We start from the raw sequence: 13,504 nt of genomic DNA, 5'->3' as shown, positions 1-13,504 counted from the left end.
TGCTGTGCGGTCTCTGCTCACCCTGGACACCCATCGGGGCATGGGGTAAGTGCATCTGAGGCATCCCAGCCAGTGCCTGTGTCCCCAGGCCCCGTGCTCAAGGCCAAGCCGAGAGGGGTTTCCCTGCCTGGCCCAGTAGGGGTGCTTCTAGGCAAGGAGCCCCAGGAAGCAGACATGAGAGCCCAGCTGAGCCCTGGGTGGAGGAGGGGTTTTCAGAGCCCTGAAACCTGGCTCAAGGGTGCAGCTCCTGAAGATGATTTGACCAGGCAGGCTCCAGGGAGAGCAGCTAGCTGGAGGGGCACTAAAGAGAGACCCCCAGGGCCTGTTGAGGGTAGGTGGAGGGAAGAGCCCCAGGATCACCTAGGCTGAAGAAGGGCCTGGCCGGGTGGGAGACTGTGGGACTGGTCTGGGATGGAGGCTAGCCGTGTGGCTTGACCTCCGCCCCCAGGGTCAGAGTCACACACCCATCAGCCCCGATCCTGGGTTCTAGGTGAGCGGGTGGGTGTCACTGAGGCTGTGGCTGGGGCAAAGAGGAAGTTGTTGGAAAGCTGGCCGGAATGGCCAAGAAGGAGGCCTAGCCCAGATGGTTCCTGTTGGGGAAGCGGCCGGGTGCAGCTGCAGCCCTGCCCGGCGGCCGCATTATCACGGCGACACAGCTGGCTGCTCCCCTCATGCTGCCGGGAGGCTCCTGCGCCCCAGGCCCGCCCCATGTCACATGAGGCTGGACCTCCCGCCCCTTCCCCAGGCAGGCAGTGAGTACACGGGCCAGTGCACCTCAGGCCTGGCTCCTTGTCTTTCCCTCAAGGCCCCAAGAGGCCGGGAAAGTGAGTCCAGGCACGCCTTGGAGCGCCTTGCTCCACGCTGCTCCTGTCTGCCCGTGCCCCAGTGCCAGGATTGCAGGGCTGGGTGTAGCTTCGTCCCTCTGGCTCCACCTCCGGCTCCGGCTCCGGTTCCATGTCTCAGGCATCCTCCATGCAGGAAAGCGTGCCCCCAGCGCCCACCAGCTGCTCCATGCCCCGGGGTCCCAGGAAGGGCGGCCCAGGTAAGGGGCTAGGGAGGGGCGTGGGGGCTTCGGAATGCGTCAGGTGGCGGGAATCATGACATCTCCAAGCTGCCGCCGCCCGTTTTGTTAACACCAGGGTGTTGACTCACCTCGAGTATCAACACGGCCACCACATGGCACGGCCACAGCTGGGGCAGGTGTCCGGGGGCCTGCAGGTGCTAGGCTGCTGCCCAGCCCCACCCAGGGCAGACATCAGCTGGGTGCCTGCTCCGTCTAAGAGGGGCACATGGAAACGCATGCACCCTTCCTCCAGGACACCCTCAAGGTGTGACGCTCCATGGAGGAAGATGGGGCTCAAGGATGCAGACACCAAGGCCCAGGGTCCCTGGGAGTGAATGGTGATCAGGACTCCGCCCAGCCTCTGGGCAAGGAACAGTTCCGCCAGGGCTTCCTGCCCTTTGAGCCAGTTCCTGAGGGAAGTGGGGCATGGGCTGCCAGGTTCCCACGGAGCTCCCTGACACCCCCAGATCCCACCCACAGAAGTCCTTAGGGGCTTCACAGTGCAGCCGTTGCGGCTGTCCCCCAGCCATGCCACGTGGCCACCCAGAGCCTGCAGGGCCTTTCTGAGCTCACAGCCCTGGGACCACTCCCATGGTGCCCCCGCTGGTGTGGTTATCTCCAGGGCCCACTAGGGCCTGAGCTCATGTCCAGACCTCAGTGTCCAACGGTATCCCTCCTGGCCTCTGCCAAGAGGCTGCTTGTCCCTGAGCAGGTCCCCTCTGCTGCAGCTTGAGGCTGGTCTGCTGGTTGAGGGTCCCAGAGGACCAGCCCCCTACACCGGGCTCCTCCTGGCAGGTGATGAGGTGTTTGTTCCAAAGCTAGAATGCCCAGGTGTGCAGGTGTCCAGCTTCACAGTAACAACATGCGCGTTATCACTGGTTTGTCCCCATGAGGATGGCGTTCCACGGGGAGGTACAAGCTTGGCTTGCCCTCGATGGACCCACCCTGCTCTGAGCTGCCGTCCTCTTTGCCCCAGGACTGTCCGAGCACAGGGTGGGAGGCTCTGCCCATCCACCCAACTGCCCTGCTCTCCTGGACAGCCCAGCTGGCCTGACCCCACTCTCCTAGGAGTGGGGGCAAGCTCCCCCATGTGCCGCTGCTTCCCTAGGCCAGGGCCTCAGTTTCCTCCTGTGTCTAAATCCCTGTCCTCTGAGCACTTCAGCCAGGAATGGGGAGAGGCGGGCCGGGGCTTTGTGAGAACTACTGGGGTGGTGGGCGGCAGCGAAAGGAGCTTGGGGCCAGGAGGTGGCTGTCTTGCAGATGAAACCACTGTGCTTTTTTTTTTTTTAATAATTTTTATTGTGCTTTAAGTGAAAGTTTACAAATCAAGTCAGTGTCTCACACAAAAACCCATACACACCTTGCTACACACTCCCGATTACTCTCCCCCTAATGAGACAGCCCACTCTCTCCCTCCAATCTCTCTTTTCGTGTCCATTTTGCCAGCTTCTAACCCCCTCCACCCTCTCATCGCCCCTCCAGGCAGGAGATGCCAACGTAGTCTCAAGTGTCCACCTGATTCAAGCTCACTCCTCACCAGCATCCCTCTCCAACCCATTGTCTAGTCCAACCCATGTCTGAAGAGTTGGCTTTGGGAATGGTTCCTGTCCTGGGCCAACAGAAGGCCTGGGGGCCATGACCACTGGGGTCCTTCTAGTCTCAGTCGGACCATTAAGTCTGGTTTTACGAGAATTTGGCGTCTGCATCCCACTGCTCTCCTGCTCCCTCAGGGGTTCTCTGTTGTGTTCCCTGTCTGGGCAGTCATCGGTTGTAGCCGGGCACCATCTAGCACTTCTGGCCTCAGGATGATGTAGTCGCTGGTTCATGTGGCCCTTTCTGTCTCTTGGGCTCGTAATCGCCTTGTGTCCTTGGCGTTCTTCATTCTCCTTTGATCCAGGTGGGTTGAGACCAATTGATGCATCTTAGATGGCCGCTTGCTAGCGTTTAAGACCCCAGATGCGACTCTTAAAAGTGGGATGCAGAGTGTTTTCTTAATAGATTTTATTTTGCCAGTTGACTTAGATGTCCCCTGAAACCATGGTTCCCAGACCCCTGCCCCTGCTACACTGGCCTTCGAAGCATTCGGTTCATTCAGGAAACTTCTTTGCTTTTGGTTTAGTCCAATTGTGCTGACCTCCTCTGTATTGTGTGCTGTCTTTCTCTTCACCTAAAGCAGTTCTTATCTACTACCTAATTAGTGAATACCCCTCTCCCACCCTCCCTCCCTCCCCCCTCTCGTAACCACAAAAGAATGTTTTCTTCTCAGTTTAAACTATTTCTCAAGTTCTTATAATAGTGGTCTTATACAGTATTTGTCCTTTTGCAACTAATTTCACTCAGCATAATGCCTTCCAGGTTCCTCCATGTTACGAAATGCTTCACAGATTCATCACTGTTCTTTATCGATGCATAGTATTCCATTGTGTGAATATGCCATAATTTATTTATCCCTTCATCCGTTGATGGGCACCTTGGTTGCTTCCATCTTTTTGCTATTATAAACAGTGCTGCAATAAACATGGGTGTGCATATATCTGTTCGGAAACCACTGTACTTGTGATGTTACTGTGGCGTTCTTGGACTGGTGGTGCTGGAACAGACGGTCTGGATAGACCAGCTCATTGACCACACAGTCACTGCCCTGCCTTTGGGGGCCCGTCCTCACTCTGGGGGCCTCCTGGAAGGGGCGGAAGCAGCAGGTGTAGGGCTAGTGTTTTGGGCCAGGTGTTTGCCTGGGCACTGGTTCCTAGCCCTGAGGTACTCAAAGGGGCTAGCCCTGAGAGGACAACAGTGAACTGGACCCCCTAGTCCTGGCTTCTAGAAACTCACCTTCAATGGAGACTCTTCTCCAAATACCTGTCCCTATTCCCACGGGGATAGCCATGGCCTTGCTAGCCCCTATGAGACCCTGTGGGCTCCAGGGCTTGGATATTCTAGTCTAGTTCCCTGGCATCCCTCCTCAACCACCTCCCAGGGCTCATGGGCTGGCCCTGCAATGCTAGGAGTCACCACCAGGGGCAGCACTGAGGTGGCACAGCCTGAGAGTCTGTGGGGTCCCTTCCAGGGCCCCTACCTGCAGCTTGAGTGCCACTCAGGTCGCAACCCCCCTGAAGCCCTTCAAGTAGGCCCACAGGCTTCCCAGGAGTACACGATCACATTTGAGACCCAAAAACACATTAACTGGCTCTAAAAATATGAAAAGAACGGTACAGTAATTAATATTTTTTAAAGCAGACATAAAATCCTCTTGATTTTTGGAGCAAAACTATATCTAACATGGCTGAGGCTGCCTTTTCCAGGTTGACAGTGCCCAGCAAAAAACAACTTGGCCTTTTGTTTCCTGAGACCCTGAGGGTCTTGTTTTGCTTGGTCTGCTAGTTGTATAGCCAGTAGCTGACAAGGAACATGACATTTGCCCAAATTTGGCCTGGGCTGGCTAGAACGCCTCTGAGGGTAGGCTCCCTCCACCCGTCCTTCCCCTACATATCCACCCTCCCCTTCTGAAGTAGTCCCCTGATCACACCTGCTCTGGAATGTCCTCTGCCTGGAACGCCGTCTCTGCTGCCTTGGTGTCCTGTGGCCTTCATAACAAAGCACCACAAACGGAAGCATGTGTGGAGGTCAGAAGCCCAAAATCAAAGTGTCGGCAGGGCCGGCAGGGAGACTTCCTTTCTCTTCCAGCTTCTGGTGGCTCCGGGTGATTCTTGGCTTGTGGCTCCATCACTCTCATCTTTGCCCCTGTGTTCACATGGCCTCTTCTGTCTGTGCTGTGTCTCCTATAGGAACATTTGTCATTGGAATAGGGTATAGAGCAGGGAGGCAGGGAGGGGCTCTGGGCACAGCCTGGAAGGCCCTAACTCCAAGCCTGATGCACCCCTCACCCAGCATCTTCGCTGCCAAGTCAAGGGGAAGGCTTGGAGGGGGACAAGCACCCCACTGCTCAGCTCAGACCTGAGTCACTCCAGGTCCCAGCCCAAGTGAGTCTCCTTCTTCCCCTGGGTAACATGGATCATCCTGTCGCCAGGCCTACAGTTTCTGCTGGAACTCGTCCCCCACCTGTTCCCCCAAAGGGCCCATGGGGAGCCTCCAGGCTGAGCAACAAAGGAGGACAACCAGCCCCTGTCCAATAGCTCTGTCCAGAAGGGAGGCCAGGACACCCGAGCGGGATGAAGCAAAAGGAGGTCAGAGGCCCAATCGGGGCTGCTCCCTGGAGGAAGTGGGCAGGCGGGGCACATGAGGAGGGCTTCCTTCAGGCAAAGGCCACTTTCACTTCTCACCAAGTGTGGCTGAGGAGAGAGGCGTCCACGTTCACACCGCCTCCGCACACTCTCACTTCCGTGGCTGAAGGTGACCCTGATACTGCCTCAGGCGGAGGTCTGGGCAGGGGGAGCCGCCAGTGAGGAGAGGAGGCATTGATCTCAAGGATCCCCAGCTGGTTATCCACAACTCCTGGCCTTGTGCTCCTTCCAGGAGGTGCCCACTAGGGTTGGGCCCACTGCCCTCTCCTTAGGGATACAGAGAAAATGAGGCAAGAGGGTGGGATGGGGGGTACTCCAAGCACCAACGGCCTGCCCATCCGCCCTCTGATGGAACTCAGGGCAGAGGTGCAGCAGACTTTGGACAACTCCTATGGGCTGTTCCAGGACTGGGGTGGGCCTGCCTTAGGAGCTGATTCACGAACCCCTCATCATTAAACCACCAAACTTGTGTTCCACCCCACAGAGCCAGTCTGTCAAACAGCTGGTTCTAACAAGAACCTTTAAAACCACAAGGCAGGAGAAAAGGGTGGCTACCAAGACAGCACTGTAGGGGGAGGGTGCAGGGTCACATTCCCCCATCTGAGAGGTGTGCTTTCCTGGCCCCCGCCAGGATCACCTCTCTCAGTGGGCCAACTTCTCCTCACCCGGCTCTCTTTAGAGAGCCACTTTGTCATTGTTCCATTGGAAAGAGTGACCTGATTAAAACTGAAGTCTGGTCACGTGGCCTGTGCTCACAGTTCTCCAGGGCCTCTCCCTCTCCGGCAGAGCTGAAGCCGAAATTCTAAGGGCCCACAGTGCCCCTGGCTCCCCTCCTACCACTCCCCACCTCTGCACTCCAGCCCTGGCCTCCCTGCAGCTCTTCGAACAAGGCAGCTTTCACTTCAGGGCCTTGGCAAGCACTGCTCCCTTTGTCTGGAATCTTTCCCTCAGGTATCGGCAGGCTCCCTCCTCACCACCACCAGGTCTGTGCTCATGGTGTCCCTCTCAGCGAGGCTTCCCTTGAGCCCCTATTTCAAGTTGCTTTTCTACCACATGCACATACCCAATCCTCTATCCTCTGTGTTTCTCTCCTTCTCTTCATTATCCTGTTCCGCAGACTAGGCCTTTCTAAATCTGTTGATTTTTTTTGTCTGTCTCCCCTGCTGATGTCCAGGCTCCACAAGGGGGTCTCTGGCCTCTGCTTCCAGGGCTACCGTCAGGCTGAGAACAGAGGCAGGCACTCAGCCCAGGGCAGCTCTAGGGCCTGTGGCCTCCAGTAGACCCTCCATCCCATGGGACCCTTCCTCTCTCTCCTGTCTGCACTTCCCTGAGGAGACCGGCCCACAGGCTGGGTCACTCCCTGTTTCCTGATCTCCTGAATCCTACCAGCTGGGCTGCTGGGACCCGCCGGACCCTCCCCTTCAAATTGTGTCCACCTCTGACCCTAATGTGGGGTGGTCAGCAGCCTGGACTTGGAAGCCAGCTGGGGCCTGGGATCGAGACCGCAGGTGGGGAGCTAGCTGGGCCTCCGGCTAACCATCCTGGGCCTCAGCTTCCTCCCCTGCAATGGGCACAGGAGTGCTGCCTCTGCCCCCCCTGGCCAAGGGCTTCTCCATGGGAGCAGGGAGCACACCTTCCTCCCCTGTAACTGGAGGACCCAATGAAGTTTTGGCGTGGACCAAGGGCCTGTCTATGGAAAGTAGCGCCTAGGGCAATTAGTGTTAAATTGCTGAATGATCTCTCACAGCTGGCATGGAAACTGTGATAACCAATAGAAACTGCTCGTTGGCACTCTGCCTCAAGTGGCACCCAGGGCACATACACGAGGCCCTACCTTTATATCTTAGTTATGCTCCTGGTCACTGTGGATGGTGACAGCGGAGAATGGAGTGGAATCCCATGGGAGGTCTCCACCATGTCTCCTAAGGAGGGGGACCCTGACCAGAGGGGAAGGGATGCTCAGGCCACAGCAAATTGTAGTGAATGAGTCCACAGCACTGCTCCCTGACCAGCAGTGGCCCATACCCTCTGCTGACCAAGAACAATGGTGAGGCCTACTTGCCCCATACTACCAGGCCCCTAGGCAGATGCTGCCTGGCACCCCCCCAACACCTGGATCAAGCATGTCCTGAGGCCCATTAGATGCTAAGAACACTTGCAGAGCAAAGCTGCCTGCCCTAGGGTGTCAAGCTGCAGAACACATGCACCCTTGCCCATGAGATGCCTTGGGGGAAACACTCAGGAAACAGAGGTGCTGAAAAGGTCCAGACAGAGGTCAGAGGAGAAGCAGTGGCTGCAAACGTGGGGCTCTGCTGCACCCTCATCCCCCAAAACCACAAGACCACCAGCCTCTGTTCCGGCAGCACAGCCCGTGTTAGGGTGTCTTTGCTCTTAAGTGCTGGCCAGGCCATATAGGGGACGGGTGGTGGGGTCAGAGGAGCCTGAGAAGTGACCTGGGCAGTTGGTCTTGGTACTTCGTGGCTAGGTGGCCAGCCTGCTCTGTGTGGCTTCTCAGCTGGATTCTTGCTGAGTAGGGAGGGCTGAATTTGAGTCCAGCGAGCCCTGGGTCGTACTGCCCCTCCAAACCCAGGCTTGTGGCCCTCCAGCTGTCCCTGCACCTGGCCACAGGCTTCCCTCCCTCCCTCCCACCGCAGAGCCTGAGGGGCCAGTGAGAGGACCCAAGAAGGAACTGGGGATTTACCCCACCCCTCAGGCTCTGGGTCTTCCTCCTTCCTCCCAAATTGGGGTGCATTTTGAGTGTCCTGGAAAGCCCCGACTTCACAGACCCCAGGGGAGTGGGAAAGTGGGTGAGAGGGGGCAGAGGAACCTCTGCAGGCTGTTCACTGGCTGTGTTCCCAACCCCTACCCTCTAGGCTGCCATCGTGACCCTCAGCCAGTCTTTGCTGAATTGCAGGACCAGCCAGGGTCAACAGGGCCAGCCCAGCTGTCTCCGTTTGCGGCTGGGAACTTCCTCAAGCCCAGTCCACTTCGCCAGGCACTGGGGCTGGGCCATGGGGGAGTTCTCACCATTGGCTCCTGTTATTAAGAGAAGAGCTGAAGTCCCTAGCCCTCCCTGGGACACCAAGGTCAGAGGTCACACAGCTCTTGGCCCGTGAGGGCCCCGCTCCAGCAGAGATGAATGGGCCCCCACCCAACTGAGCCCTTGTGTAAACTGCTCCCCACTCTCAGCCTCCAGGGGCTGTCCAGGCCAAAACCCAGATGTGCTGCCAGCGGAGGGGATGGCAGCAGGCCACTTCCTGTCGGAAACCGAGTCCGCCAGGTGTTTCCCGCCCCTCCCACCGCCCTCCTCGGTCATCCAGACACAGCTGGGGCACCAGGCAGACCGGCAGCACATCTCCAGGTGGGGGCAGCACCCAGGGGCCCCTCAGCCCCTTTTCTGCCCATCATGCCATGTTCTACCTCATTTGACCTCTGGCCTCTCTGTACCTCAGTTTCCCCTCCTATGAAATGGAGTGAGGTGGCCTCATCTCCAGTGGCATAACTAGTGCTCTGCAGCCACACTGCCTACAGAGCCTCCACCAGCCCCACAGGGCTATCAAGCACTTGGGCGCTGCCCTGACCCGAGCCACACTGTGAAGGACCCACTTGGGCACCCAGAGTCTCTGTGCAGAGCCAAGAACACAGCACCGGCAAACACAGCGTTAAAGCTGACTGCCTCACTTCCTTCTCCACTTTCACTCCAGCTGCTAGAGCAGGAGACTTCCCCTGTGCAGCCGTACCCTGTTCAGGGCAGGTGTCGTTCCCAAGCCCACGGGCCCTGAGACAGGAGGGGGACAAGGCAACATGTTTGATGTGAGTCTCACCCTCTGTCTTTGTCACTGATCCTCAATTTAAATTACGGAATAATTCAGACACACCGGAGAAACACCAGTCTCAGAGACTGAACAGAGGCTGGCGTGTGGCCATCTCTGTTCCAGAGGTCTCCCCTCTGTTCCGCCTTCTTTGTAAAAATGAATTGACATTGATTTAGGGACCACATTCCCCAGAGGTGGCCTGTCCTGGGGGTGACAAGGTGGTTTGGGGCACTGCTGAAACCAGACTGCTGGGGCAGGACCCGCTCGGAGCTCCCCGTGAGGTTTTGGACAGCTGCGCCCTCCCTCAGTCTCCATCTCCTCATCTGTAAAATAGGGAGACGCTGCCTTGCTGTGAGAATCAAACAGGGTGGGAGCATGTCAGCACGCAGGGCCCTGTGGACATGGAAGACTTCCAGGAGAGGGCGTCCTGTTTTGTAGTGTGTATCTTTCCTGGACACGCTGTTATTTTGTGGGTTCTAAACGGCTACAGAAGAGGTATGTTCTGTTCCTCCCTTTGCAACTTTCTTTTCACCAACTTGATGTCTCTGATGTGCGGACATGCTCTGCTTCTCTGCGACTGATTGACATAGAGTGACGCATTCCCACGTCTGTGCCTGAGGGCTAGTGTCCACCAAAGTGGACACCAAAAGTGGAATGCTTGGGGGACAAGGGCAACACTTGGCCAACACGGAGGCATTTCTGGGCAGGCAGAGGCTGCTGCACCCAGGGCTCGGCCTGTGCTTCTCAGAGGAACAGAGCTGGTCCTCCAATGGGGAGGCTGGGACACATTTGTATCTGTGTGCCTGCAAGGTGAGGCCAGGAAGGGTGTTATAAAGACGACATCCCTTCCAGGCTGGTGGTAGAAGGCTTTCGGTCCCGTCAGCCAGTCCAGCACCGGCCTGGGGTGTTCCTGTCCAGGAAAGGCAGGCCAGGAGGAAGAGTGCTGGGCAGGAAGCCAGGGACCTGGAGCTTTTCTGGTTCTACACTGAGCCACAGGGGCCTCAGGAGGATGGAGCCCCATCCTCATCTGAATGTGAGGACTGGGTCCCACCCGGGGACGGGGCACATTCCCAGTGGAGGCTCTGGTGGTGAGCAGGTAGCAAAAGATGCTGAGGGGGTTATTTAGACATGTGATCTTCCCTGGATCATCTCACAACGAGTGCCCCTCCTCCAACCCCAGGGAGCCAGAGGGGAACTATGAGGCCTCGGTTTGCTCATTGTGACATAACTTTGTTAAAGGATGTCTCAGGGAGGCTTTGACATGTGACTGGGATGGTGGAAACTCCTGGCCAAGGGGTGGAATATTTTGGGGAAGGAAAAAGACCTTCGGAACAGGGGCCTTGAAGTCCCCTGGGAAACCCCAGCCCCACTTGACTGTGGCAAGAAAGTGGTGGGAATTCCCTCAGACTCCGGACTCCAGTGATGCTGGAGGGAGGGAGTTTTCCCAGGCAGCGTGGCCTGCAGAGGCAACTTTTGCATTTGCCCACACATGGGGTCTCCTTGCCTGCTGCAGGCTGAGCCCCCGCCGCACCCCGGCCCACAGCTTGCTAGGGCCACCCCGGTTCTCAGAGGCTTCCCTCCTGAATCCCTTGAAGAGGGAATATGTTCCTTGATGAACATGTTGGTGGGGCAGCTGGCTACAGAGGGTGGGCAGCTGGTCTGGCATGCTGGCAATGGAGTGGCTTAGCTAGGGGATGGGAGAGGGGGAGCAGAGGAGCTCAGGACTGCTGATCCCAGCTAGCAGGGGTCTCAGTGGGGCGGCTTCCTCAGGGCCCATGCTTGGCAATAGTAGGTGCTCAGGAAACACCAGCTGAAGGAGAGAATCTAGGAGAACCCTCATGCTAGTAGAAGAGGGAGACCTTTCCAAGGGTCTTAACGAGCCACGTGAACCTTGAGGACCTCACACTCTGTGGAAGAGCTGGTCACAAGAGGTCACGCAGTATGTGATTCCACCTATATGAAATGGCCAGAATAGGCAAATCCAAAGATAGAAAGTAGATTGGAGGGGAAGAGGATGAACAGGGAGTGGCTGTTAATGGGTGTGGGGTTTCTTTTTGGGGTGATGAGGGTGTTCTGGAATTAGACGGTCATGATGTTGCACAACCTTGTGAATGTAGTAACGATCACTGAATTGTTCACTTTATTTTTATTTTTTTAACCGTTTGTTGTACGTTAGGGGAAAGTTTACAGAGCAAATTCATTTCCCATTCCATAGTTTGTACATAAAGTGTCCCATGACCTTGGTTTCATTCCCTGTAGTGTGTTGGCATGCTCCCCATTTCCATCCTAGTTCCCATTTCTTTTCGTCCTCATTTTTTATCCCTTCCTGCCTTCTCATCTTTGCTTTTAGGCATATGTTGCCTTTTTGATCTCGTATAATTGATTGTTCTGAGGAGCACCTTCCTCTCGGGTGTTGTTTATTTTATGAGCCTGTCCATGGTTTGGCTGAAAGGTGGTCTCCAGGAATGGCTTCAGCTCCAGTTCAGAAGGATGTCTTAGGGCCATAGTCATGGGGGCCCTTCCAGTCTCTGTCAGACCAGTAAGTCTGGTCTTTTTAGCGAATTTGATTTTTTGTTCTACATTTTTTTCTCCTGCTCTGTCCAAGACCCTTTGTTGTGACCCCAGTTAGAGCTCAGAAATTGTTTACTTTAAAATGGTTAAAGTGGTAAATTTTATGTGTACTTGTGTGTACTTATCTGTATTTTACCACAATAGAATTTTTCTTATCTTTCTTTAAACAAACAAACAAAAAAACCCTGGCAGAAAATGGCCTGGAGCTCCCGTGACCAACCAGGCACCTACTGCTGGCTGGTCCCTTCCCACCTGCCATGTCCCGGCCCCCTCCTCCCTGCCCAGCCCTGTCTTCCCCCCTCTTCCCCCCACATTTGTGGGGGCCTCAACCAGCATCCTGCTCCTCTAGCTGCTTATGTGCCTGGGTCCCCCAGTACCCTGTCTCTGCTCCCCAGCTCCTTGAGCTGAGAAGGGGGAGCCAGGAACACCGCCCTGCCTGCCTCCCCTTTGTTTACCACCTCCTTTGCAAACCACAGGTGGGCCTGCTCCACAAGCATTGTTTTTCCCCCAGAGGCACCTCCCAGCACCTGCTTGGACCACCAGCTCCAGCCACGGGGAAGGTGTGCAGAGCCTGGCAGCCCCCAGAAAGAGCCTAGGCTCAGCCAGCACTGAGGGTTCCACTCTTTCCTTGGGAGGAAGGAGTGCAGGGGGACACTGAGGCCCAGACAATCATAGCAGTTGCTGAGTGTGGGCTCTGGCGCCAGCCTGCTGGCTTCGTTCTCTGTAAAGCAGGACCAGAGTTGGAGGTGATTCCACAGGGTTGTTGTAAGGATTAAAAACGACAGGGCCAGCAAGGTTATGGACAGACAGTGAGAGCTCAAGAAACTAAATGTTAGCCAAGCCAATTCTGCTGTCAGTCTCCAGGCTGGCACGGGGGCCCAGGATCGACAAGACACAGTCCCTTTTAATCAGGCAAATCAGTACGTTTGTAGAAGCCCCACCATCAGACCCCGTTTACACGCTTACATTGGAAGGGAAGGGGGCTCACCACAGGGTTTCAGTCCCCAGATCAACAGTGGTTGCCCAAAACCAGAGATCTCTGAGGCCCCTCCTGCACCAGGACTTTCCAGCCTCTAATGAACATCTGCTCTGCTGCCTTCAGAGAGCTCCATTCTTGTGCCCCCATCTCAGGCCAGCAGAGCAGGGGACCCTACACCCATTTCACAGATGGCCGGCCCCACTGAGCCTGTCTCCCATCTAAAAAATGGAATGCCAGCCTCCACCTACCAGGGCTCTTCCACAAGCCACACACACTTGGGACACAGGGATATTGACGTATTTCTGAGGCAGGTCCATCTTTCCCTCCATCCCCACAGCCTGCCCCGCTGGCCTCACTCTGACAACCCCACCCACATCCCCAGGACTTCTCCTTTCCTCCCAGGAGGAGTTCTCCATCCTGGCAACCACGTTAGCCTCAACTTCTCCCAAGAGTTTCAGGTTTACAGTTATTTTAGGTGCTTCTCCCCAAACGCCTACCTCAAAGCATCCTTTTCTCTCAGGGTCCTGGGGCACCGAGTCTGCCTGGGTCCCCAGGCCCCAACCTGCCCCCTTGTAGCCCTCCTGAGGGGTGTCCTCCCCCCTCCTGTGCCTGTTCTTGACTTGGGGAGGCAGTGTTCGAGGCTCTCTCCTCTTCTTCACCAAGGTGGGGTGTGGTCTCTGGAGGGTCTGAGCCCTGCTCTCATCCTGGGTCTGCTTTGTTTTCTACAATAGCTTTATTGATATGTAATTCATACAGCCTACAACTCGCTTGTGTAAAGTGGACAAGCTGGTGGGCTTTAGTACGTTCACAGAGTTGTGCAACCATCACCACAATCAAT

At 56.2% G+C, this 13,504-nt stretch overlaps 1 protein-coding gene across 5 annotated transcripts in view; it reads left to right on the top strand.

Annotated features, from left to right (window-relative positions):
* Window positions 1-634: 634 nt before the first annotated feature.
* Window positions 635-13,504, top strand: part of CBFA2T3 (CBFA2/RUNX1 partner transcriptional co-repressor 3) — a 74,123-nt gene continuing 61,253 nt past the window's right edge. For all 5 annotated transcript variants that reach the window (XM_049863674.1, XM_049863676.1, XM_049863673.1 and 2 more), the window contains exon 1: window positions 635-1,042. In XM_049863674.1, the coding sequence (XP_049719631.1) occupies window positions 955-1,042 (88 nt within the window). In that variant the 5' untranslated portion in view covers window positions 635-954. The remainder of the gene's footprint in view (window positions 1,043-13,504) is intronic.

Source organism: Elephas maximus, chromosome 21 (assembly GCF_024166365.1).
Source record: "Elephas maximus indicus isolate mEleMax1 chromosome 21, mEleMax1 primary haplotype, whole genome shotgun sequence".
Lineage (NCBI taxonomy): Eukaryota > Metazoa > Chordata > Mammalia > Proboscidea > Elephantidae > Elephas > Elephas maximus.
This window is presented reverse-complemented; position numbering and strand designations above follow the sequence as displayed.